General features: G+C 36.9%; 1 protein-coding gene across 1 annotated transcript in view; it reads left to right on the forward strand.

Annotated features, from left to right (window-relative positions):
• Ccdc141 (coiled-coil domain containing 141) overlaps window positions 1-23489 on the forward strand; it is a 183373-nt gene extending 159884 nt beyond the window's left edge. The window contains exons 19-25 of the mRNA XM_076866268.1: window positions 508-648; window positions 1903-2097; window positions 3503-3686; window positions 6820-6932; window positions 10718-10834; window positions 18158-19014; window positions 21151-23489. Coding sequence (XP_076722383.1) covers window positions 508-648; window positions 1903-2097; window positions 3503-3686; window positions 6820-6932; window positions 10718-10834; window positions 18158-19014; window positions 21151-21418 — 1875 coding nt within the window. The 3' untranslated portion in view covers window positions 21419-23489. The remainder of the gene's footprint in view (window positions 1-507; window positions 649-1902; window positions 2098-3502; window positions 3687-6819; window positions 6933-10717; window positions 10835-18157; window positions 19015-21150) is intronic.
• The last annotated feature ends 4083 nt before the right edge of the window (window positions 23490-27572 follow it).

Consider the following 27572-nt stretch of genomic DNA (forward strand, 5'->3'; position numbering starts at 1 on the left):
CTTTTTCACTCCAAGGTGGTCTCAATGTCAACACTTCATGGTCCTCTTCAACCTGAATAGCTCCTTGGAGCTTAGTACATTTAAATGTGATGGCTGCAAGAGAACATTGGGAGATGGAAGAATCGGGAACAAATATTAGCACAGAGAACAGAATGAATAGGATAAATGATACCAAACAAATAAAAATAAGAAAATCAAAGTTTGTGAAAGCCTTTGCACAATATGTTAGAAACTGTCTTGCTTGGGGACCAATGGGATATTCTATAATTTTAAATTCTAATAATTACAAATCAAAATGTATTAAGAACAACTGATGACTACTCATATTGGGGGATATATTTAAATTCACACTACATATCCACCTACCTGATTTGTTAGATTTCTATTGAAAATTAACTGAATACATTTTGAAGGTTATACATATTTTGAAGTGTTTAGATATCTTGACTTATCATAAATGAATGTTTTTTTATTTTAAGAATTCTGTTTCTTTTTATTGAACTGTAGCTCAAAGAGTCTTTCAAAGATATCAAAAAGAAATTCAACAATTTGAAGTTTAACTACACTAAGAAAAATGAAAAAGCTCGAAATCTGAAGGCTCTTAAATATCAAATACAACAAGTTGATATGTATGTTGAAAAAATGCAGGTAACGAAAAAGTGTTTGTGTGTGTGTGTGTGTGTGTGTGTGTGTGTGTGTACTACAATGATTGCAAAATCATTTAGTACTTTATATCAAGGTGCCTCTTGGGGTTTTTTGGATCAAAAAGATCATTTTCCATTTTTATAACATTTGGGTTTCTTGTGTAAAATAAGTAATAAATTAATTTATTTCTCCTTTTCTTTTCAAAAATAGTAATTTTATCCCTATAGTCCAGTGTCTGCCTTCCTGAATTTTTTTTTTTTTGGTTGGTTTTGGTGTTCAGCAAAATGGTGCCAATTTTAAGTGGACTCACCTGCAGTTACAGTATCATCCTGTCCTTGGTAACAGCATGCCACCCTTAGTGGGAGTTCTATCATCTAAAGTCAAGTGTTGCTTTTACTACTTTTTAAAATATTGCTTATGAGAGCCAGATTTTAAATTTTTTATTAGTTTTTTTTTAATTTAAAGTTTTAAAAACTGATCCATAAAACATAAAAATTATACATATTTATATTATTTATGTGGGGATAGGTGCTGTTTTAATACACGTGCACATTGTGTAATGTTTAAATCAGTTAAAACATATCTGTCTCCTCAAACACTTATCATTTTATATTCATGATGAAAACTTTCAAAATTTCTTCTTCTAGCTTTCTGGAATATGCAATTCATGATTGTTCTCTGTAGTCATCCAACTCTGCACCAAAACACCAGCGCTTCCTCTCCTGTCTGACTGTAACTTAGTACCCATTGATGGACATTGAGATTTATCTTTTGAGGCAGCTTCAAAATGATTTCTACCAAACCTACCCTCATGTCAACCTCTGTTCTTCTCCCCAAGACACATGTACCCTGTAAGCCTCCACTTACTTTCCTTGCACCATTCTGCATCAGCAGCTTCCTTTAAGGCTCTCCTAATCCCTTGATGACCACATGAATGGTGAATGCCCTTTTCAGGAGACAGTGAGCTTATTAAGAACAAGTATTTGATTTTCATTTTATGATCACTCTCTTTTTCTAAAATTCCTACTAATATTTTCAAAATCTATAATCAACCCTTCTAAATTTTTTATATATTTGCTGAATACTGGATCAATAAAATATTTGGAATAAAACCTATTATTTCCAAAATACATTTGTAATAACTGTGATTTTAACATATCAGAATTGTGGAAGTTACAAAAATTTGTCCTAATTGTCTTGCTATTTTATTGCTACCCTTCATAAACCATATCTGATTTTTTTAACATTTTTGCACAGGTTTTAAGAAAGAAAATGGAAAAAGTTAATAATAAAACTTGTGATTCTTTCTTAAATTATCCAAGTAATAAAGTTAATGTCCTTTTGGAAGCCATGAAGGATTTGCAGAAACATGTGGAGGACTTTGAGAAAGTTGTCACAGATTACAAAGTAAATCTGGACCTGACTGAGCATCTCCAAGAAGTAATAGAAGAGGTATCATCTTAGTGTTGTGATGGTATCCTTGTTTAAACGTTTAAAGAAATTATTTTGCTACTTTAAAACAGTGCTGCATTAGATATTATTGTCATTAAATCCCTGAATCATACTTCTTTTCATGATTGTTTCCTTGGGATAATTTCTTGAAGTAGAATCACTAGATCAAAGGGGATGGCTGTTGTAAGGCTTTTGATTGTATTATCCAACTGCTCTTCAGAAAGCTTTTACTAATTTCCCCTTGCCAGAAACACAAGAGTACACATTTCTCTATAACTTCATCGACCCAGGATGTTTAACCATTGTGAAATTATGTTCACTGCTGGATAGCAGTTTAAAATACTTATAATGGCTTATTTGTCTCACAGATTTTGAAAATATTTAGAAAAAAAAGTGATACTGGCATTTTTCAGGTGCAAGATTTTGTTATTCATGTAATTTTTATTATTGTCAAGAGGATTAATGGTGGTCTACACAAAAGGCATGAAGTTTGACAAGTTATTATTTCACACTTCATACTGAAGAAACTACACTTGAAGCTCTTGAGTATTCTTTGTTGCCTATTATTCTGAGATAAAGAGTATCTTTCTTTACCACTAATACAGTTGAGTTTTTAGATTTAACACTACATTAAGGAGGATCAATATGAGTATTCTTCTATATCTGATGTATAGGTTTGCTGCAGCTCCATGGCACTTATTTAAAACCAGCTTATAAGAGAGTTGTGTGTTGCTATTTCTCTCCCAGCATAAGTGCCTCTGGCCTGGGTCAAATGATCCTCCCATAACAATTATTCATTTTTAGTGAAAAACTGTTTCAATTCTCCACTGTGCTTTGAAAATATGACTATCTTCTATTTTTAAAAGGTAAAATGCTATCCTTTGGATGATATTTCCTCCATCCATAATCTAAATACCATTCTTAAAAGATAATATATTTATTGCAATATTAAACAGGCAATATTTTACCTATGGATTGCTAATGATATTACCTTATTATGCTGGATTTTGAATGTTTGGGCTATTTCCTTTCCTCATAGCTGATGTTTGGATTCTTTTTAGTGCCAAATGTTTTTCATGACTCTTGTTCTTGAGTCTGCAACATTCCTCTTAGGAATTATTTTTTTAGACAAACCTAAGAAGGCAGGAGAATCAAAGGTGTTTCTATTTTTTTGGTTTTTAATTTTATTTTCATATATTTTCATAGTATGCTTTCTTATTTCTGCCTTTAGTATCTAAGTGAAAATTATAGTGTTTTGGTATTTTCTTTAATATGATTTAAAAAGTTCAAACCCATGTGACCACAAAGTTTGAGGAAATTAAAATATTATGCTTCACCAGTGAATATTAAGAACTTTCGAAGGATGACATCTCTTTAATCTGTGCTTTAACCCATTTTAATTTAGTGTCACTTTTGGTATGAAGATGCAAGTGCCACCGTTGTAAGAGTTGGGAAATATTCCATGGAGTGCAAGACAAAGGAAGCCGTGGAAGTTCTCCACCAGCAGTTCAACAAGTTCATTGCACCCTCAGTGCCTCAGCAAGAGGAAAGGATTCAGGAAGTCACTAACCTTGCGCAGCGCTTATATGGTAAGTTCTCTCTTAAGCAATGCAGTGATTTGCCAACAAACCAATCTGTACTGAACCTTATCTAGCACGAAGGAGGGAAGGCAAGGATTCAGGGTCCTCCGGTTCAAAATTATTCAGAGGAAAGGCTCATGATTAGAGCCCATATCCAGCAAAACAAACAGCAGGGAATGGAAGGAGGGATTGCTGACAGCAAGAGATGGAGCCTCCTGATTTTTAGCTACCAGAAAGAGATATAAGATCTCCTTCTCTATTTGCTTTTCTCCTCCATTCCTCTTATTCATCTCCAGGGAAATAAAACCAGAACAACTCAACTTATATACACATACAAGTGTGTGCACACACACACAGCAACAACAACAAATTTATTTTCTACTAGAGTAATTCCTTGAACGACATACAAAATACTTATGAATAATAAGTATGAATAATATTCATTCATAAAGCTAAGACTGAGTTCTATAACCCTCTGGTTTCTATGAAGGTTTTGGTTCACAGATTTGAGAAATAGCTGGAAAATCCTCCCTTATCTACCTCTCACTTGTGCAATAAATGGAAGAACTCTGATTTTTATCTTAAAATTTCTGTTTTTATCTACCTCCATCATTAGGAAAGGTAATATTGTTGCCAGCCTGAGAAGTCCTTCTTCCTAAAAGTCGTCTCCAATAAAGAAGTCCCTAGGTGGTGACAATCTTCCAGGGCTTTAAGGAATAAGTTCCATGCATTTTCTGATGTTCTTGTGAGATCAAGAGTAATTCCCAGAGACCAGGCAAATGCAGCCTAGAAGAGAGACAGCAATAGGTGGTATAAAATACTTCTTCTGGCTTCCCACATCTGCCACCAGATAGATAGTCTTATAACATGAAGCACTACCCATGCATAGCCATAAAAATGTTGTAGAATAAAACAACATGTACTGTGCTTTCTATTATTAAATTATTGAGAATGAATTATTTATGACTTTCCAAAGGAAAATGATAGAAATATAAAGATACTAAAATATAAATTGAAAAATTAATGAAAACGAATGGGACATATCCTAATTACTGTAGTTATTGTATAGAGCACTAAGGAGTTTGGAAGTACTCTGCTCCCATGTAGATGTTCGCTGCTCTTGGTGTACTTGTCACATGGTAGCATAAACAGCTGTTTATTTGTCTGTCTTCTCTCCTGACTAAAGATGCCTTTAGGGTAAGGGGAGTATACTTAATATTGTATTTGTGCCTGTTCAAGTTCAGACTCCATAAAATTAATTTCCCTCCAGTCATACAATAACCTATACTCTGCTTCATTTGTATTCCTCTGGTTTTGTTTTTGTTTTGTTTTGTTTTAGATATACATAACAGTAGAGTGTATTTTTACATAGTGTACATACATGGAGTATAACTTCCCCTTTTTGTGGTTCCTGAGATATGGAGTTATACTGGCATATATTCATATATGAACACATAGAAAAGTTATGTCTGACTCATTCTACTATTCATTCTACTATCTCTGCAATGTCTCTACATAGTATCTCTCTATACCCAAGCAGACCTGGATTCTCTCCCTTTTCTCAGAACGGTACCAGTCATAGTGGATTAAGGTCCTACCTTAATGAACTCATTGTAACTTAATCATTTCTTCTTAATTTTTTTCTCTTTTCACATTTTTCCTTTGTTCTGCAAAAGTTTTTTTTTTGTGTTTGTTTGTTTGTGCTTAGTTTGATGCATCCCATTGGTTTATTTTGGATTTTGTTTCCTTCAGGTCTTATTACAAAATCCTTGTTCATTCCCAATGTGATGCAGCATTTTTCCTGTTTTCTTCTAGTAGTTGTTATAGTTCCAGGACTTATGTTTAAGTCTTCAATCCCTTTTGACTTCATTTTGTTACTGATATGGAATAGAGATCTAGTTTAATTCGTTTACAAATAGCTATCCAATTTTTGGTTGTGGAATTTTTTTTTTTTTTGTACTGGGGATTGAACTCAGGGACATTGGGTCACTGAGCCACATCTCCATCCCTATTTTGTAATTTATTTAGAGACAGGGTCTCACTGAGTTGCTAAGCGCCTCACTTTCACTGAGATATCTACTATGTAAAAGGGGATGTGGTTGATAAAAAGATAACTTAGACATAGTTGAACTCAAAATCCTTTTGCCTCAACTTCCTGAGTTGCTGGAATTACACGTGTGCACCACCATGCCCAGCTTTGGTTGTGGAATTTTTAAGGGAAGAATTTCTGGCTCAGTTTGGCCAGAGATGAAATATGTCAGATAATTGCAGTAACATTTGGGAAAGGCAGGTTGAAACCAGATTGTGGAAGGCCTTGAATATCATCCTCAGGGATTTGTACTAGGCAATGGAGAATCACTGAATGTTATAAATAGGAGAAACTAATTAGAACTGAGTTTTAAGAATATAGCAACATGATTTAGGTTAAGTTGTATAAGAGTAACATCGTATAGCAAATGTTATCATTTTCCTGGAATGCTTGTTTTTTTAAAAAAAATGCCTTCATTCATTTGTTTATTTGTTGAGCAAGTATCAACTTTTTATTGGTATTTGTTCTTTTTAGTTACATGTGACAGTAGAATCCATTTTAACATATTTATATTTATACATGCATAGAATATATATAATTCTAATTAGGATCCCAATCTTGTGGATGTACGTGATGTTGAGATTTACTGTGGTAAATGCACATATGTACACAGGAAAGTTATATCAGAGTCATTCCACTGTCATTCCTATTCCCATCCCCCTGGCAAGTATCCTATTAAAAACTTACTATTACTGTGCGCAGTGGGCACACCTCTAATACCACCAGCTCAGGAGACTGAGGTGGAAGGATCACAAGTTCAAAGCCAGCCTCAGCAATTTATTAAGACCCCATCTCAAAATAGACAATAAAAAGGGCTGAGGAAGTGGCTCAGTGTTTAAGTGCTCCTGGCTTCAAACCCTGGTACAAAAAAGAAAACACCGCTACCACTACCCACCACCATCACCACCACCACCAACAACAACAACAAACCCTTACTATCTACCAATACTTAGCAATAGACACTTAGGAGATGAATGAATGTCTAGGCTTTTAAAAAATGTTCCTGCTAAGAATTTGACCTTTAAAAATAGTTTTATCATTTCTCCTTCTCAGGTTTGGAAGAAGGACAAAAATATGCTGAGAAAGTTGTGGCAAAACACAAAGAGGTTCTTGAATCTATCACTGAATTATGTGGGTCTCTCATGGAGCTCAAAGAAAAGCTGAAGGTAATCTCTTCTTCCCAGAATATGTACTTTCAAGTGATATAAATAAAAACGTGTTGATCAAGTGTCTTCTGGTGTGAAGATGTTCTAATAGAAATTCTCAAGAGACATAACATACACATTTGTTTCACAGCATTCTAACATAATTATTGAGGTGTTGCTGATAATTAATTCTGTTTCTTTCCCATCACTGCAGAGTAAAGTATTGCTGGGAATGAAGGCTAATTACAATTAAGATGTCTCGTTTACATTTTCATGGATCATATCCTAAAGGATAAATGTGCACCACTAAAGCCACAGTACAGACTGTATTAAGTGGCCTTCTGTTTGTGTTCATAAATAATAGACATTAGGCTTTTTTCCCCTTCCAAACTGTGGCACCAGAGAAAATAAAGCCAATATTCTGGTATTATGTTCATTGAACGTTTGGCTTCATGGAATTATTAATCATTTTCACCTTACATGAAATAAAAATCTTTATAGTAAAAAAAAAAACAGAGAAAATGCATATGTACTATATATAGGCAGAAAACCATTTAAAAGAACAATACATGCATTACTTTACCTATGTTACATCAAGAACTGGTTTGATTAACACTGTTTTTACAATTGACTGAATAGGCTATATAGAATATGAAGAACAGCAAGGTAATTAAGAGTATAGAGTAAAAAAGCTGCCTTGGAATAACAACCCCTCAAATTACTTCATTTGCAAACTTGGGTCATGAATTAGGTAAATTCTTTAATCTCCACCAGTCTCAGTTTCCTGGTCTACTATGTGGCTTACAGGATTGAATGTGAAAATACTCAATATTATTGTTGTACTTAGCATTATTACTGAGGTTTTTTAATTCAGCGTAGAATTTTATTTTGTAGAGACCATTTTTTTCTGCATGAATTTCCTTGTCATAAATTTGAGTGCCTTATTCATTCAAATAATTCGTGAGACTAATTCAGTGTGTACCTAACTAAATTATCTTTTTCTAGATTTCTCATCATTTTAAATAACACTACAATGAACATCTTTGTGCACACTGTTCTCCAAAGCAGATTTGGGATAATGAGTCTGAAATTGTTAGTGTTCCTAATATGTATGCCAAATTGCTTTTCATAGATGTTTTACGATTATAACACCACCAGCAGTGAGTGAAAGAACCATGTGCCTAAGTTATCCTTTTCAACATTTATCATTTCTTCCTCATCTCTACCTGCCCCTTGAGGATCTCCTGCTCCTATCTTTCCCGACACAGGCTGAAAATCCCTGTTTCCTCTGCCTCTTTGCTTCCATTATTTACAATATCCTTCACAATTATGTGTACTTCTTCAACTTAATGGCATTTACTCTCTCCAAGTGGTATTCCTTTATAGCTTCTGGCCTTCATGACTGTTCTTCCTGAAGGACCTGTTCCCACAGCCTGGCCCCCTTCCTCATTCCTGTTCCTTTGGTACTTCTTGTTGTCAGGAATGTGTCCTCTTTCTCATTCTAAGCTCATCACTTGTATTCTCTTTTCGGCCAGTCAGGAATCCCCTAACTATATAATCACCTAGATTACCCTGCCTAAGTAGAGTTCCTCTCCTGTCATTGCTGCTTCAGAACCCTTCCCTACATTCTACCTTGCTTACTAAGAAAAGTTCAGTCTTAAGTCTTTCCAGTGTTCTGAGACTGATCATGCTATGCTTCTGCATTCATTATAGGTTTCTGTCCCACTAGTCTATGACTCTACACTCCCTGGTGTCTTCTAAACCATTACTTCAAGTACATGACCTTCTGATTCTGTTTATCAAAATCTTACCATAACATCTTTTCCACAAATCCTGCCTTGTCTCTCTTTGATCTTCCATAGCACTTGTATTCTTTTCTACCTGTCCCAGTCTGTTTCCACTGCTATAGAAAATACCATAGACCAAGTAGCTTATAAACAACAGAAAATTATTTCTTGCAGTTCTGGAGGTTGGGAAGTCCAAAATCAAGGCACTGGTAAGTTTGGTGGCTAATAGGGCACCGCTTCCTCATAGTCAGTCATCTCTGCACTCTCACATCACTTGGTGGGAGGGTAAAGGATCTCTCTCAGATCCCCTTTACAAGGGCACTGATCCTATTCACAAGGGCTCCACCCTTATGACCTTACCACCTTCCAAAGGCTCCACCTTCTAATACCATCACCTTGGGATGAAGACTTTAATATGAATTTTGAAGGGATATCAACTTTCAGACCATAATCACATCAGTATTATCACATAGCACTATTCCTGCTACCATCCCTCTTGACTATAATTAAGGAAAACCTCTGGCTCTGGTCAGTTTAGTGTCCCACATGACATTTAATACTATGCTTTGCCTTTCAAAGCAAGTTCTTCAGAAAGAGTATTGACATTTATAATTAATGCCCAAAGGACAAGTACAAAGAAGAAAGAACCATTCAGTAGATACTAAAGGCTGAATGTGGGTGGCTAAATACAGAAATGAGAAGAAGTCTTTTCAGCAAGAGAGGTATCAGTATTAGTCTTATGAGTTATAGCCTCAATAAAAGCTTCTCAAAGAATGTTTACTAATTCTTTACAGATATCTATATGGGAAGCATAATTGTCCAGTTTCTGTTTTTCAGACAATAATGAAAATTGGGTTATTACAAAATGGACCCAGAAATCCTTGTCTAGGCTAATATAATGAAAAAAAATTATTTCTGTTTGTAGAGGAGTTTGAAATTTTAAAAGGACTTTCATATATTTTATCCCCAGTGATTTCCAAAAAACCTTGAGTAAGACAAGAAGGCAGATATTGCTTTCCTTGCTTTAAAAGCAATGGGACAGGTCCAAAGAAGGGAAAGGTGCTTTCCTTGGAACCCCACAGTTGGGAATGGTAGATCTGGAATTTGATCTTAGATCTCTCACAACAGCTGCCATTATGGAATTAGATACCAAATGTGTGCTGAGGCAGAGTGACTCACCCAGTAATACACACCAGTTTAGTTTTAGAGTTGAGACAAAAAGTTGAATCTACCTGCAGGTCTCCATGAATCTCATGAGCCAGGACAGCAGGTGAACTTTGATGAGTAGCTTATTTCCTTAAGGGCCATCCAATGTCCATGATCTACCTGGAATAGAGACTTTTCTATTGCAGTATAATCATCATCCAGAACCAATGTTCTATCATTTGGGGTACCAAGTGGCTCTGTTTATCTTCACAAAATCTTCTTGGTCCTTACATTGGTTCCATATTAGTTTGCAAATCCCCATTACCTCCATGACTAAGCTGATTCCCATGAAATGTTGGAAGGAGATAGCATCACTTTGAGGCATTCTGTGTTCTCCATTGTATTTTTCCTTTTCTATACTCAGTGATAGTCAAGTCTTCCAGTTTGCTTGTGTAGAGTCTCTGAATTTTCTACTTTCTTCTCCACCAGAGACCTTTTATCATTTTTACCTCATTGCTGCTCCCCAGGGTCTCCTAATGGTTTAAACTGCCACACACAGTGAATTCTGGTCTTCTGAGAAAGCTCCTGCAAGAGTATCCTATTGTAACAATTACTTCTTTTCCTACTGGGCCTTTGAACAATTTTTTTTTCCTGGCAGTGGACTTTATGAAAGGAATGAGGCAGGCAGGGGATTGTGAGCTTGGAGGGATAATTTTATAAATCACATAATGGGTGGACATTGGTCACAGGTAGAATACGTTTGCTGAAAGACCACATACATGTGGCTTCTGTTTTTCTTGCAATTGTTAAAGAATGACATTGTTCCTCTGACTTTCCTTGGCCCAATCCCTCACTAACCATTGCTTTGTACAGCAGGGTGATGCAGTAAAGATGAATTCAAATCTGGAGGATTTCCATGACAATACCATTGACCTACTAAAGGAACCAGTGAGAAATAAACAGATGATATTTAATGAAGAGAGAAATAAGGTAAAGAGAACTACTTAACCTCAGCTATTCATTACTTTTTTGAGATTGTTAATTGCATATTTAAAAAAAGTAAATTGAAGACTTTTTATCTATTGAGATAAAATTTTTAATGTAAATTTAGTGAGAATGTCCTCATCCCTGATGTTTTCTTTGCCTCTTACTAGTCCTTCTCTCCCTTGCCATTTCCCTCTGAGTCCCTCCTGCTGACTGCTGGAGAACAATGTAGCATTTCACCAAAGGCTTGGAGACATCCAGGCAAACACCATAATGTTGTCCCCAACCACTTCTTTATCTCCCATTTCTAGCTGCCTAACCCAGTGTCCTTTTATATTTAATCCAACTTCAAATTTTACTCCTCATATCATACTGACAAAGGAGGATTTTAAAACTATTTTACACTATCCATTGTACATTTCAAGAACACTTAGTACATGAAATTAGATTCTATCTTTCTCCTATACAATCTACTTCTAGATGATATTTCCAGGCACTTGTACTAAAATATAGAATCCAGCTGAAATACAAACACCAAAGCATTTAGAGAAATATTTACATTATTTCATAACCCAGGAATTTACAGATAAAATAAAGCACATCACAAAAGCAACAAATACCCACAAAATACAAATGTATCCTGCTTTCAGAAGTATTATTTAAGTCACAGCAACCTTATGGATTTTCCAGCAGAAGTTGTTCATTCTCTACTCGTGGCTGCCAGACTATAATTAGTACTTGACTTTTTGCTTTGCCAGCTTCCCTCTTCTCAGTGTTTCTCTTCTGGAGGAACAGTAGACTCAATGTGATTCTCAACAGCACTCAAATTAATAAAATAAATTCTTTTGATATTCGAGTTAAATACACACACACACACACACACACACACACACACACATACGCTTACACGGACCCACAAAACCTTCCCCTATTTGTTGCAGTTATTTCATGGAGAAAGCTTTATTTGTAGCCAATATACTTCTCACAGCTTCTTTAAAGGTCCTTCACCCAACTTAAATCTATATCAAGGCCCAGTACAATTGTATTATCATCTGGCAGAGGTACCATTAAGCAAGCTGGTGTTACTATAGTGCAGGCTGGAACCACTTAGAGCTTGGTCCCTGTCTGACTCAAAGGAGAGCTGTCCAACTGTGGTCATCTCATTGGCTGTTAGTCTTACATCAAATGGTCTATAGTTACTCTGGTCTAAATCAGGATTTCTCAACCTCAGCACTATTAACATTTTGTCCAGAGAATTCTCTGCTGTGGGGGCTGTTCTATGCATTGTGGAATGTTTAATAGCATCCCTGGCTGCTTCCCACCAGATACCAATAGCACCACTGCTACCCCCAGTTGTGGCAATATAAAATGTCTGTAGAAATGGCTAAGTGTCCCCGAGGGAACAAAATCACCCCAGTGGATAAAAAAGAACAACTAGTTGAAATAAAGAACAATATTAAATACACTACTTTTTCTTAATTAAGTTTCAAGAGTTCCAAACCAACATTATATTGTTAGTTTACTTCATTCTGCACATTTTGCTATAGTATGAACCAGGCACATTTACTAAAAACTCAGAGACAAAAGTTTTTACTACCAAAGCAAATATACTCACTTATACATAGCAAAAAAAAAATGTTTTTTCTTTCTTGCTTTTATTTTCTTGCTAGAAGAAAAAGATCTCTTTTTAAATAAAAAAATGAGATTTATTTTAGTTGAAAATTCCTTTTATTTTAACATAAATTAAAAGACATGATAGATCATCAGTCATTTAGAATAAAAGTGAAGGTCCACAATTACAGCTGTCAAAAATTCTCTTTGACATCATTTCATACACCCATTCTGGTGCAATTGGTACAGACAGAATAATGAAAGGGTAGCAGTAATCTTCACTTTTAAGCAGCTCAATCACATTTACCCTCTTATTGTCTCTATTATGTATATATAGGTCAGATGTAATGATTCTCCAAAATACCATGTGGGCAGATAACAAGACGCGCCAAGTAAAAAGCTTGTCCGGGAATTATGGCATTCAATTCTGATTCCCTTAAATGGTGTTAATTTTCCTCAGACAACTATTTGAGTCAGAAAGAACAGTTTTACCAAACTATTTCAAGAATATATTCATCACAGGAATCTTCTCCTGGAGATAGCAAAGTGCTTCTCATTTTTTCTGACTCTAAAACACAGCAGGTGGAATTAGGCAGTTCAGTCAGCGCAGCGCACAGGGCACTGCAAACAGATTAGTGATGGTGTTTATCCCCAAGGTGGGTGCTGGAGCTAAATCCGCAGTAATGTCTGAAAACTCCCAAGGTTAAATGGAGTCATGGAGTATTAAGAGTCTCGCCTAAAGTCCTCAAACTATTTGGTAAAAGATGAGGGCGGTTGATGCCAGCATTGAGAGTTATAGAATTTTAGAGCTGGGAGGGATTTAACAATCATCTAATCAAATCTCATTTTACAGTTGAGGAAACTGAGGCCAAAAGAGATTAAATATCTTGCACTCCAAAATTCACAGAAGGTAGTGTCAGAACTGGGCAGGCAGCCCAGTTCTTGTGGATTTTAGCCAGATACCTTTTCCATAAGACCAAAGAGGATCTCCAAGGAACTGCTGCATATAAATAAGCTGTTTTATAACAATACTGTAGATGTCCTGGCCAAGCTTTCCCCTCTTTCTGTTCATCTGTTTGCATCAGGATTAATAAAGCAACAACACAGAAGTGCTTTTATACCAAACAATTCAGTGGGGTGCTCTTAGACAATGGAGGACAGTCCTTGACCCTCCTCCATCAACCCTGATCAGAATAGGATAGGAGAAGATGTTATAGACACATTTGCCTTGGAAAAAAATTGGAGGAAACAAACTGCTTTTCTTTTCCACCTTTCTGTTCCTTCCTCTGTTAAACGTGTCCCCTCTAAGAGTGCCCAAAGGTGTCAAAGAGAATATTCTCTCTTGGCTGTGACAGCATCCTCTAAGGGTTTTTTTATAAAGGCCTTTCATAGACCAACCCCTCTGCCCTGTATCTTTCTTTGTTTATTTCCTACTCACCTTCATTAAATCTTATGTATCCTAAACTAAGACTAACTGTCCTAGAAATTGGGGGGGGGGGGATAGGAAGAATCTTGTAGTATGCCTTTACATTTGCCACATAGGTGGCCCCGCACTCAATGGGCTCTGAGGACAGATTCTGCCCACTCTGTTGGATGGATGGAGAATATCATTATGCTCTCCCTTCCTGATAGGTTTTCTGCCTACCTGGCAATAGTTGTAAACCCAAGTAAGTCCGCCCATCAGTGGAAATTAAAGTTCAGAAATCAGGACAGAGATAAGAGCTGAGGCTGTAGATTTAGGTTTAATTAAAAGTCAGTTGATCATTAGGGATGAAGGTAGGTGAGGTCTTTGAGGGGAAAAATACAGAGAGAAGAGTAGAGGACTCAGACGAGACCATAGGTCACCCATCCACTTAGAATTGGGGAATAAAAGAAAGAAATTGACAAAAAAAAAAGTCAAATAAAGAGCAGTGACAGATAAAAGAGAAATAAATTTAGAGCTGAATTATGTTTTTGGTGAATTAGATAATTTCCCAGCTATTTTTTGAGAATGTGTCAGATTGGTGCAAATATGTCCTGTCTGCTCTGAGATATGTAGATGTATTTACTCCTTTCTGAAAATATACACTTTTTTTTTCTAAAAGCAAAGATGGTTCCATGGTGGGAAAATTAGAGAAAATGTTTGGAACATGTGAATGTTTAGTTATCTTTTTCATAATTGAAAAACATAGAGATCTAGGAAACTATATGTTAGTGAATTTTGAAAGTAGCTACTATAAAATTCCATAAGGACTTAAAAATTGAATGCTCATTTGCATTTGAGAACAAAGAAAGAAGTGCCAAGAGCCAATTGGACTTAAAAAAACCCTCACATTCAACTCATCTTATTTTGCTTATTGAGATGATTATTTATTTGTGGGGGGGAGGTACTGGGAATTGAACTCAGGGGCACTCAATCACTGATCCACCTTCCCAGCCCTATTTTGTATTTTTTTTTTTTTTATTTAAAGACAGAGTCTCATTGAGTTGCTTAGCACCAAGCCATTGCTGAGGTTGGCTTTGAATTCACAATCCTCCTGTCTCAGCCTCCCGAGCCACTGGGATTACAGGTGTGTGCTACCACATCTGGCTGAGATAATGGGTACTTCTAGGTTAGTGCCGTACATATCATTTGCTGCAATTTTGGAAAGTCATTAGATAAACATTCATGATAGCACTCTTGGTAAGTGGAGAAATAGGAGTTCGGTTGGTGATAGTTGTACCCGCAAGTTATAAAATTTCTATAGTTTCCAATATTCTTATCAATGATATTAATGGACAGAGGAGATAGGAAATTTTAGTTGATTAAAAACTCACTATGAATCAATGGTCCATGTGGTTGTGGTAAAAACATCAACTGATACAATCGCTTTAATAAAAATTTACCACAGAAATTGAGGAGGTGATGATTTCTCTGATTATTCCCCATCTGGAAAGTAAATATTGAGAGGGTAACATTCATTAATAAGTTGAAATGTTTCCAGAAAAATACTTGAGAAAGTAATAAGTCTTCTTGGTTTTAGTAGACATTATCTGGTAGCGTTATTTTTCTGTGAAAAGAGCTTTTCTATTAGGAATTATAAGAAGTAAAACAAAACAAACCCACTAATCTTTGGATTCCCTTAATGCATTGACACCAAATGAAAATAAGACAGGATTTGTGAATTTGGTAGCTAGTAAAAGCCAGATTGGAGGATGTGACTTGGACTTTTCAAACTTCACACCTGTTTTAGATAGACCTGTCTACCCAGTCACTTTGGTGCACAGCTAGACAGCCACAGGCTTCTAGGGGTGTTCATGCCTTAGAGCCACCTGGAACATACCCATTTGGTGGAAGGCAAATCCCAGAGAGAGAACCTTAGCCAGAGATGAACATGATTGGTTCCTTCTTCCATGCTCCCAATGAGGTAAGTCATTCCTCCTGGGTAAAGATTGAGGAGGAGGAAAGTGAGTGGCCTGGACTTTTAGTCAAGTTTCTTCCTTCAACTTTCAAAGGATCATTGCTCTGCAGAGAGGCATAGGTTACGGGAAAAGGTGTTAAGGAATTAAGGCCTGAATGTCCCTGCTCTCCTGGGAAGGAGCTTGAGCTCATAGGAGTCAGACCTCTCTAGTTACCAAATGATGAAAGTTCTGGGAAGAAGAAAAACTAGAGATATTTAGTACAAAGAAAGAGGTTTAGAGGTTGCAGGACCAATTCTCCAAATAGTCAGAGACCTGTTGAAAAGGCTGCTGAGCTTCCCTCTTTGTAGGCTAAATCAGAATCACTGGTAGAAATTGCAAGAAGGCAGGTCTTGGCAGAATATAGGAAGACAGTCTTAAGTAAAGCACAAAATTCTTAAAGACAGCAGCCTTTCAGAAAGTTTTCAAGGCTGGCAGACTGGTGTGAGGAGATTCTCAAACTGACTAGGCAGTTGGATCAAAGTCCCTATGAGAAGGAAAATAAACATTCTAATTTTAGGAAGAGATGAAGAGAGAATTCATGCTAAGCTATGGTAGGACAACTAAAAGAAGGAGAGATATTATTTACTGGATGTGTGTTTATTTAGTAATTTGAGGGTTTTTTTTTTTCTGTTTTGTTTTTGTGTGTGTGTGTGAGAGAGAGAAGGGATCTGTGTTACCCTATGTAGCCTCAAACTTGCAATCCCTGCCTAAGCCTCCTGGGTATCTGGGCTTCCAAAAGTGGGACACTGCACCTGGCGGTAATTTATATTTTCCTTTTCTTAAATTGGAGGGAATTTCAAGAACTTCTGGGTTTTATGAGTCTGATGTGTGACCAACTGTGCTAACCAGGCTCTGAACTTCAGGGGTTTTAGACCCAGGATTTAAACTTCTACTAAATGACCAAAAGAAGGCACTTTCTGTAAACTGGGTATATGTTTTCTTTGAGACAAGCTCATCTCTTGGAATGGTGGAAGGAGCGCTGCTTGGCTTCTACTCTCCAACCCCCAAACACATTTCTTTTCTAAAAAATCATTTATAAAATGGCAAGGGCAGGACTATGGGCTAAAATGAAAAGCGTAAAGTCAAGAGGGATGGCTTTCTTATGTACACATAGAAGCTACAGGAAAAACAGTAGTAAAGGTAAGAATACACCCCAAATCCTAAGGAGAAGCACCAAAAGTGTGTATAAAACAAGCAGAATGCGTAGATTAAATCAATTTTAGCTTCAATGTTTTTTCCAGAAGGGATATTTGGGCCTCTCCTTAAAACCAGAGATAGATGTAGATTCTGGGAAGAAAGACCAGGACAATTCAAGCAGGAGGGGTGCTGGGAGGCAGTGCCAAGTGTCCCTCCTTATATCTTGGCATGCCATCTTGTGAAATGTGTGATGTGATTGCACCGCTAGTCTCCCTCTTGCCCACTAATGGAGTCCCCAAGTGCAGTGACTGGATCTCCTTTTCCTTATCAGGTTATCCCTGCAATGCCTAACATGGTCCATAGTACATAGTAGGGCTTCAACAAATATTTCTCAATGTAAGAATAAAACCAGTCATTAAGAATGGCTTTCTCTGTATGAGGTACCTAGAGTAGCCAAAGTAGCCAAAGTCTTAGACAGAAAATAGAATCACAGCTGACAGAGTTTGGGGAGAAGGGAATAAGGATCTGCTATTATTTGCTAGGTGCCGAGTTTCAGTTTGGAAAGATGAATTACTTCTGGAGATGGATGGGGCTGTTGGTCACACAATACGAACACTGAAATGTGTGCATAAAAATGGCTAAAATGATAAATATAATGTTATGTTTAAAAACAAGGGATAGCTTTCTTTGAGAAAGAAGAGGGATTATTGTGAGAGGGTCTGAGGGATCATGTAACAAGGTGAACTACACTTTAGGAACTATGTGTACACATGGGGTAGAGATAAACCAGACCAAAGCCAAATTTGCTGGATGGGGAAGACTCCTCAGGTCACTGCTTGAAAGATATCGATCCAGTCCAACCCCTTCATTGCAGATGAAAACTGGCCTTCTCCTATTTCACAGGGCCTGTCACATTTTACACAGGGACTGGAGGTCAGTGTGATGATTCTTAGTCATGGGACGGGACTGTTTCCAGGGTAGACAAAATAGTTTCAAGTTCCCTGTGCCAGCTCTCTGGGCTTTAACTCACTGGAGGTTTTTTTGTTTTTGTTTGTTTGTTTGTTTGTTTTAATGAACCTCTTGCAAGTTGAGTTTCCCTTTGATTGAAACCTGGAAAAAGAAAAGTGTGTAACTAACCGTTTTGGTTTTCCTCTCTCCAAGGATCAGGTGCAGATGGTAGATATTTTGGCCATTGCTGGAGCAGGAGAAGATGGACTTCCCCAGAACCTGAGGCCTCTGTCCTCTGCCGAAGAGGGCAGTGTCCAGGGCCTGCTTCAGCCTGAAGACATGCTGTCAGGAGAAGAATATGAGTGTGTCTCGCCTGATGACATCTCCTTGCCTCCACTCCTGGGAAGCCCCGAGTCCCCCCTTGCACCTTCAGACATGGAGGTAGAAGAGCCTCCCAGCTCCTCCACCCTAATTCACATCAGCAGTTGCAGGATGCAGTTGGGTACCAGTGGTCCAGGGGAGGCCCAGGAATCTGCTCTTCCACCACCCGTTGCTTTTGCCGATGAGTGCAGTGAAAAGAGAGAAACATTTTCAAGTCATTTTGAGAGGCCTTACCCCCAATTCAAAGCTGAGCCCCCACTCACCTCCGGAGGATTTCTGGAAACAAGTTCTGCCTTATACAAAATCAGTGCTAAACATCCGGAGAGCATGCCGAGTGAAGTGCATGAGAGAGCTTTACAGCAGCACCCTCAGGCTCAGGGAAGTTTGCTAGAAACACAGGAGAAAATGCATGCTGATCATAACGTCACTAAAACCCAAGACAGGCTGCATGCTTCCCCTGATGCCCTCCAGGGCCTTGACTTTCCATCAGGCAGCAGCAGGGGCTATCAGAGACAAAAAATGTTTCCCCAAGAAGAGATGAGCAGCACATCTGCCAAGAACAGCGTGGTCAGCCTCGCTGGCCAGGCACCAAATTTCTCCAGGCTCCTGTCCAATGTAACTGTCATGGAAGGTTCTCCAGTGACATTGGAAGTTGAAGTAACAGGATTTCCAGAGCCTACACTGACATGGTGGGTAGCCTATAATGATAAGCCATCAACAAACAAACCCAACCCCTGAGGGTGTTTTTCTGTGTGTGCTAACCTAAAGGTTTAGGGCTTGCTGGCTAACATTCTAGACACTGCCACTCTGCATGATCAGATCTCACATCTCACTTCCAGTGCTCATTTTAGTAGCAGCATGGTTAATACCCTTAAGGAAAAAACGTAACCCGATACAGTAATAATTTAACAGACTCCAAAAGCACTGCAAGTTGGTTGCATTTGTTTTTGTTTTCAGTTTAATGTTCCTCATCTGAAGATTGTGGGTTGAAATACTTTCCCTATTGTCTGTTTCTACATCAGCATGAGATTTTCTTGGCTTAACACCCCTGATGCAATTAAAATACATGAATCTAGGTTTTCTCCTTTCGTTTCACCTGTTCTCTCTTTCCAACAGTCACACACACCTCCTTTGTAATATTTGTTTTACTAAGATTTCTTCTTATAAATTTCTTCAGTGTGAGAGGTGGAATAAGAGCATTTCTTTCACAGTTACTCCAGGAGACAGCTAACAAACTCATTTTTGAGCGGTATCATAAAAGCTGAGCTGTGACCAATATCATTTCACTCTAGGGACATCATTATTTTTCAACCTATTTGTTTTAGAAAAAGTAAACTGTAGGTTTTAGGTTTTGAACCTCTACTGTCATTAACTGCAAATGCAGTTCTAATTTCTCAGTATGGGGATTACTTTTAAACCTTCAAAAAATTTTCATCCTTAACTAGATTAATTTGAGGACAACATAAGTATGTGATAACAAGTTTCTACTAAGATAAGTAAACTTGCTTTTATTTATCAATATATTTTAGTAGACATTAATAGTTTCAGTTAATGTGCGTGCCCATTGATAGTACATGAAGTATGAACGAGGTACCCAAAGAACTTACAAGAAAACTTGGGTTTCTCAAATTTGTAAGGAAAACCACAGTTGTGTGTAGTGCAAACTTTGAAATTTTTTTTTTGGCTTTATTTTGTTAATTTTACATTTGCATGGTTTTTTTTAATAAGTCAAAAAAAATTGTATTTTTGAATTTAGAAGATATTTAATTCATTATTAAATATCAATTCACCCCAAAGAAAAATGTTGTCTGTAGTCTTTCTTGTTTTGGTCTACATGAATAAACAACTTGGTTAGTATATATGGCTGAAGAACTACTGCAACATATATATTGTTGGAGAACCATTGCAAATGGTGGAAATATTTTGCCACCAGATTTACAAAACTTTTGTTCAGTGAACAACTGACAAGTTATCAGGGAGACATACATTTAGGATACTCAGAAAACTTCAAAACCCTCACTTAGACAATGGAACAACAACAAAAAATGATTCAGGTTAGTCATTAGTCCCTGTGGAGAAGAAAGTGGATATAAATAAATAATCAAGAATGTAAGATATACAAAATAAATTATTTGCATTATAAAAAGGTAAGTACTCATGTTCATAGGAAACTTTTAGAAATATGTCATGAGCAGTCAAAATCCAATTACATAAATGCCTTTTATAATGAGAATCCATCTTCTCCTAATGAAATTAATTTACAAAAATTAAATGAACTCATTTCGCCAGGAAATGATGTATAAGTCGCTTCCTCTACTGTGGCACATTTGTACTGTTATGTGGATCTGATGATACAAATTGAGGGGGAAATGTGTCTCACTCCAACAGAGAATCCAAGGCAGCATCACAGCTGCTGCTCTGTAGCTGCAGAAAGAGTGAAGCAGGTTGAATGTGAGGGTATCATTTCACACCCTTGGTAATTATCACCATGAGCAAATGGTGACCCAGTGTGATCAGAGGGTCTGGTTTCTTTAAGAGTAGCTGGATATCTGAATTTTTACATGTAATATTCCAATTGTTCAATGTTGTCAAACTTAATCGTTCAAAAACATGATCTAAGCCAATCAGTGTAACTCTCTGACCTCCAGTTGCCAACCTCTGCTTGAAAGATAAACAGCCTCCCTGGAATATGTCATAGCTATGAAAGCTCCTGCTAATCCTACAGAACACTGTAGAACTCCTGAGCTAATTTGCGATTTGTTAGAACTTAGGAATGATGTGAATAAACCATGATCCTGACTTTAAAAACTGACTCTCTGCTTTAGGTACAAGAAGGGCCAGAAATTGTCTGCAGATGGGCACTTACAGGTTTTAAACAAGGAAACAAAGCATTCCGTGTTCATTCCGAAGGTATGCAAGGCAGATGCAGGCCTCTATGTGGCTCGGGCCCAAAACTCTAGTGGCACTGTCTCTTCCAATGTCGTCCTCCACGTGACAGGTAACCACAGGTCGCCAATCACAAGGATAAACTGGATAATGCTGTGTGTCATCTATGTCGGTGTATCCCTAATGTACTGGCTACTCACACAGTGACTGTGGTGTTGACATTGATGGACATCATTCTTACGAGCTTAAAGGACAATATGGTTGTTTATTTTCTGGCACTTCCTACAAACCACCCCCAACAAATGTACCTCCACTGTTGCCATCTTGCTTGTTGGACTCATACCTCTGCTACGTGAAATCATTGAATTTTCTTTACTATTTACTGTACTTGAGGAGCTTGGTAAATCATGTGCAGTGGATAAGAATATATTTTTGTACTCTAGAAAGAAATGTGTTTAATATAATATGCAGCAAAATGAGACCCTGCTTATTCCCTCCTAATTTAAGGACACGCCAGTGAAGGCTCACTTAAGCATAGAAATGCTAGCTAATTTTCAAATCTAATCATTCGATAATTTATTTTTAATTGTACTCACAAACACCTCTTTGTAGGGCATGACAGTAGAAATAGTGAACCAAAGTTGTGATTTTTCCATCATGCATTAGCTGTCCCTCAATTTTATTTTTCATATCTTGATCTCATTTGCTGGTATCCATTCTATGTACTTTTGATATAGACTACATTCCTGAAGCTAGGTCACTATAAATAATCATTCCTCATGTTGATTTCATGGGTCTGACACTGGAGAATAAATGCACCATCAACTCCAAATGGAGTTTCAATCTTCCATCAGCTCTTCATGTCATAGAGCAAGATGGAACACAGGCAGCAGGAATGGACCCACAACACACCTGTCATTCCATTAATATGTTTTGGGTATCCATGTAAACAAATGCAATCAAGTCCTCCTGCTTCTAATCTTGACACTGCTGCTGACCACTTTTATGGTCTATAGCAATGCACCTCATTGCCTCAGTTGCCCATTTGGAAAATGGGTTCTTTATCTCTACCTCTCAGGCTGTTGAGGATTTTCATTTTGTACTTTGTAAAGATCTAGAAAATAGAAAACACATCTGTGAAGGCTGAAGGTTATTTTACTGTTTAATGCACTGTGTCATCATACTGGCCTGCTACTCACTACTCTCTTTCTTTCAGATGCTGTTTTTTTAGAATATTAAATTAAAGGAGTGTCGTTAGTATGTAATTTCAAACTATTCCCGTAGGGAAAAATGATAATTTATGAGTTGGAGCTTAAATTTCTTTCTAATTTTTTAAGATTACATTCCTTTCAAAGACTTGAAATTAAACTCAGGAGGATAGATTTAGCATGTTCTAGAGGGAAAGTGTGTAATAAGATGGTATAAGATGAATTCTAGCCTTTTAAAAAATAATTATCACTGTAATATTGAAGAATGTTCTATGCCTTTCTGAAATACATTATTCAGAAAAGAAGATAATCTTTTTGTTCTTTTAAAAAATAAGAGACATTTTGTTTTTATATTTTACACATAGTCTGTCACGCTAGGGCAAAATCTTTAGTTGAACGAATAATTCATTACAGATTTTCGATGAAGGAAAGGAATTAATTATATTTCTGGAAGACTGTCTCCAAATAATCAAAATATTTAAGTGTAATATATTCAGATTGGTATTGAAAAGTTACTGAATGTTATCTGATCATGTGAAATGTCTAGTCAAGTAAAAACTTGGCATGTTCTTTCTTGTGCTCCATATTCAATTTAATTAAAAAATTAAAACTCTTAATTTCCTTCCACATTTGACAGAAACCTATTAAAATCTCATATGCACAGCATCCTGGGGAACTCATGGTCATTTAACTCTCCTATAATTTTTGTCCAACTTCAAATATTTTACATGTCTTACCCAGCCATCATTGTCCTTGTGGAAGCTAAGGAGTGAAACCTATTCATGTCCAAAGAAGGCAATCAGGGAAAGGTAACAAATTCTCTCTTCAGAATTTTTCTTTCTTATTAGTCTGGTAAGGGCTCCTTTCCAATTTTATCAACTTGGTTGAATTTGTGTTTGGGGATTTTTAAGGCATTGGAATTACACTTTTGCAGTACCTGTTGCATTCCAGTCAATGTAAACCTTTGGGGGAACAGATTAGGATATACTTTTATCCACGATATATGACTAAATAAGGTATGTAAAATACCCCAATGTACATATATGTATGAACATATCAACTGAGCTCAAATAATAGGAAAACATACTGTGATGATATTAAACATATAGTTTGAATAAGTTTTTGTGTATCTACCTACCCTTTGGGTTACTCACACAGCAGTTAAAAAAAAAAAAAAAAAAGATACGCCCTAAGGTTATTCTTCTGATTACATTTTAATTTCAAAACTCAAGTATGATTTTTCCTTTGTGTTAGGATTTTTATCTTGTTCAAAGAATTCTCCTTAAGAAAGTATGTACTAAAATTACTGGTTTAAAAATAGAAGACCCAGGAAGTTCAGATGGTGTTTTCATTTTAAATTATGATTTATATCACCTCATTCTAGAGAAAATTATGAACAATCAATAATATCAAAATATTTTCAATAAAAAGTTAAAATGTAAAAAAAGATTTAAAACATATGTACTTAATGGCTTGAAGTAGTGCAAAGAAAAAAAAAAAAGCACTTACTCAGCTTCCTATAAGGCAAAAATCATTTCTGGTTCTGATCCTCCCCGCCAAAAGGATGTATAAACATGTGGTAATAGTTTTCACACTCAATTCCAGGAAGAATTTACTTTAAAATTGGATTGCTGAATGTTTTATAATATCTAAAATATTTGAAAAACAAGCAGAAAAATGATATAGCTATTTTGCTCAATAATAATAATTATCATTTATAAGATTTCAAATAGATTATTGCAAGTTTAAATTCCCTCAGGTAGTATACCAGGCCTTTCACTACCGGTCCCTCTCTTCCCAGTCTCTATTCCATCCTCTTCCATGCCTATACTCTTATGAATGTGATTTTTAACTTCAGGTATGTACTGTATTATGTTCTTCTACCCAACCCTTTTTTTCCCTGGAATTCCCCTACTACGTTCTCCCCTGTCTTCCTGTGACTCAACTCTTGCTTATCTTCTGGTTTCATTTGAGACACCAGGAAGCCTCTGACCTAACAAGTCCAGTGTGGATATTCCCGCTATGTGCATTATCAGCTCCTAGCCCATACCACGTCCCTCAATATACAGCATCAAAATCGCATGTCTGAGCATCTGTCTCCTCCTGCTAGACTATGAGACCTTTTTCAGCAGAATCCATGACAACTCTGTTCATTATATTCCCAGCACCTAAGACAAAATCATGCTCAATAAATATTTCTGAGTTGATTGTTGTCAAAGGTAGACAAAAATAAACCTAGCTGTTTTTCTTTTTTAAAAAACAAATATCTTTTAAGAAATATTGGAGAAGGAAATGTCCCCAACTCATGTACATCTTCCTTTTTATGTACATGAGTTGGGGACATGATTTTTTTTTTTTTTTTAAGAGAGAGTGAGAGAGGGGGAGAGAGAGAGAGAATTTTAATATTTATTTTTTAGTTATCGGCGGACACAACATCTTTGATTTTTATGTGGTGCTGAGGATCGAACCCGGGCCGCACACATGCCAGGCAAATGCGCTACCGCTTGAGCCACATCCCCAGCCCCAGGGGACATGATTGAAACATTCCACTCAATGTACAAAACTTACACTTAAACCCTCCAAATCCTTTAGGCTAGACCGTGATTAGAAATAAAAACTTAAAAATAGTTGATTTCTTGAGTCAAAATAATAGTGAGGAGGGAAGAGGGAAGGTCCAGGATCATTGTTTCAATATTGTAAAGCAGATGTAATAAGGCATAAATCATCATCAGGAGTAAGGGACGGGATGGCATCTCCACTCTCTGTGACCAAACCCAAACAACCCAAACCAGAATTTGTGTACTTCTTTAGAACACTACAATTATCAATGTTTAGTTGCAGCTGGGGCTCAGTAATCTGGCTGTGAACAGATCTTATTTTAAACTAGTGTATTGTAGATGCTTGTAAATATATACATTAAAAAAAAAATCCAAGACCTTAGAGTATTTGAATTCCAAATGACGGAAGGGAAGACTACTGGATCTTGTCCTGCCTTCTGTTTGTCTTTATTCATGACAATTTCTTACTAAAAATTGCCATCTGAAGCTTTTAACATTCCCGTTATACATACAGCATTTTAAGTGTGGCCATGAAATAAATTAGTTGAAACAAAATAAAATACCTCCTCCCTGTACACTCTGATGTTGTGCATTTCAATGCAAATGCCAAAGCTTGACAGACTGTTTTCCATTTATAATAAGCAGAATCTTGAGCTGCACCAGAAAGCCAAAAGATTCACATTCACTAAATGAAACAGTGTCCTGCTTAAAGCAATAACACATCATTTTCTCTGCTCTCATCACAGGAGATGAGATTTAAACATTATCTGCTGCACACGAATTCAGTCTCCAAACAGAAAGCACAAAGCTGCTTTTGGCCTTTTTCTGTGAGTCTCCCCCACACCACCGTTCTTGGGTTGGTGAGTTTATATACCATGGTGAACCACCCTAGCACCATGGTGAGGTTGAATGCATGGTATTCCTACCAGTGAACACATCTTAGCTTCAGAGTTTGAGTGCTGGATCAGCTGGCTCTTCTTTTTGTTCAACATCTGTTTCATTTACATAAACGAGCTCATGGCAAATCTGATTCTTTGGACCCTCCTTTTCTGTACCACAAAATTCACTCTATCCTCCTTAAGAGCAAGACAGCAGAGAGAATTATAGAAAAGCATTTTTGTATGCATGTATTTCCAGTTACTACAATAAGAATTGGGTGAAATCAAAATACATTTTTAGCCATAGGGAGACGCTGGAAAACATTGATTAAATCTGATATTTTTTAAAAACTAGAATAATGGTAGTTGCATAATTTGAAGTGTTCAGTTTGTATTCAGAGGGCTCTGTGCTGTAGCTTTTTTCCCATTTAGAACCCACTTAAATATCAATACCTGCAAAATAACAGCTCCAGAACTAGGCAACAAAATGAAATAACCTTTTCCCTTTGTCATTCAACAACTTTATTTCCCCTAAGAACTGCATTGATCCCAACAACTATAGAATGGTTATTTTTATCTTATGTTAGCTTAAAAAAATCATATAATAAAACCCTTTGAAAATAAAATTCAAAGGTTGAAATATAAAGGAACATACTTTCTCCATGGCAAATATTCCCTAACACACATTATTCTAGGGTTGCCAGAGTCACCTCTTTTTTGTAGTGTTATGCTTACCCTCACACAGACAAGCTGTTGGCACATAGGGTCAGCTGGAAATGCAGACAGAGTAGGAAGAACTCACCTGGCAGGATCAGAAAGGCAGAAATGCCCATGGGCTCCAAGGTGTCCTCTGAGCAGCCCCTGCTATGGACCCCAAGGCCTGCCTTTGATCCCCCTTAATGCAGTTCCAGAAGGGGCCTCTTAAAATGCATATTTATCCATTTCTATTACTCTTCAAGAACTAATAGAATTTCTTATCACATTCTGGTTATCAGATTACAGGAGAATACTTCTCCCTCCCCTGCAAAACAAAATAGAGCAACACAGTATATTCTAGTGGGAAAATGGGAGATATGAGAACCTGAAAGATTTGTACATTGTACTCTACTTCAGATGGTGGTTGGGAAATGCAGGACAAGAAGACCAAACAACAGGGTGAGGACAGTGTCAGCTTGGGGTTTCATCTTCCCTCTGTGTGAATTTCCTACAGACTCCAGAAAAGTGTTGAGGAACTCTTTGAGAGGAAATCAGAGGCCACAATAAAATGGACCTCTAGGACAATTATTTTTCCCCCAGTTAGAAAAATATTGAGACTGAATAGTGTCAGGGTGACTGATGTCCTTATAAGAAAGCCATGACAGGCACAGAGACACAGAGGTGCCACACTAAGGGGGGGAAAAAAAAAAGTCATGTGACTACAGAGGCAAAGACTGGAGTTATGTGGCTATTCTAAGCCTGGAAACACCAAAGAATGAGACCACCAGAAGCTGATAGAGATTGGAAGGATTATCCCTAGAATCTTCAGAGGAACATCGTCCTGCTGATTCACACTTTGTACTTTTGGATTTCTAGTCTCCATAAAAAATAAACTTCTGCTGTTTATTTATGGTACTTTGTTATGGTAGCCTCAAGAAGAAAAAGAAAAAAAAACTCTGTTTTAGAATAGTCATTATGAGTCTTTTTCTGATAACAAAATTTCCAGAGATATTTATTAATA

Source organism: Callospermophilus lateralis, chromosome 9 (genome assembly GCF_048772815.1).
Source record: "Callospermophilus lateralis isolate mCalLat2 chromosome 9, mCalLat2.hap1, whole genome shotgun sequence".
Classification (NCBI taxonomy): domain Eukaryota; kingdom Metazoa; phylum Chordata; class Mammalia; order Rodentia; family Sciuridae; genus Callospermophilus; species Callospermophilus lateralis.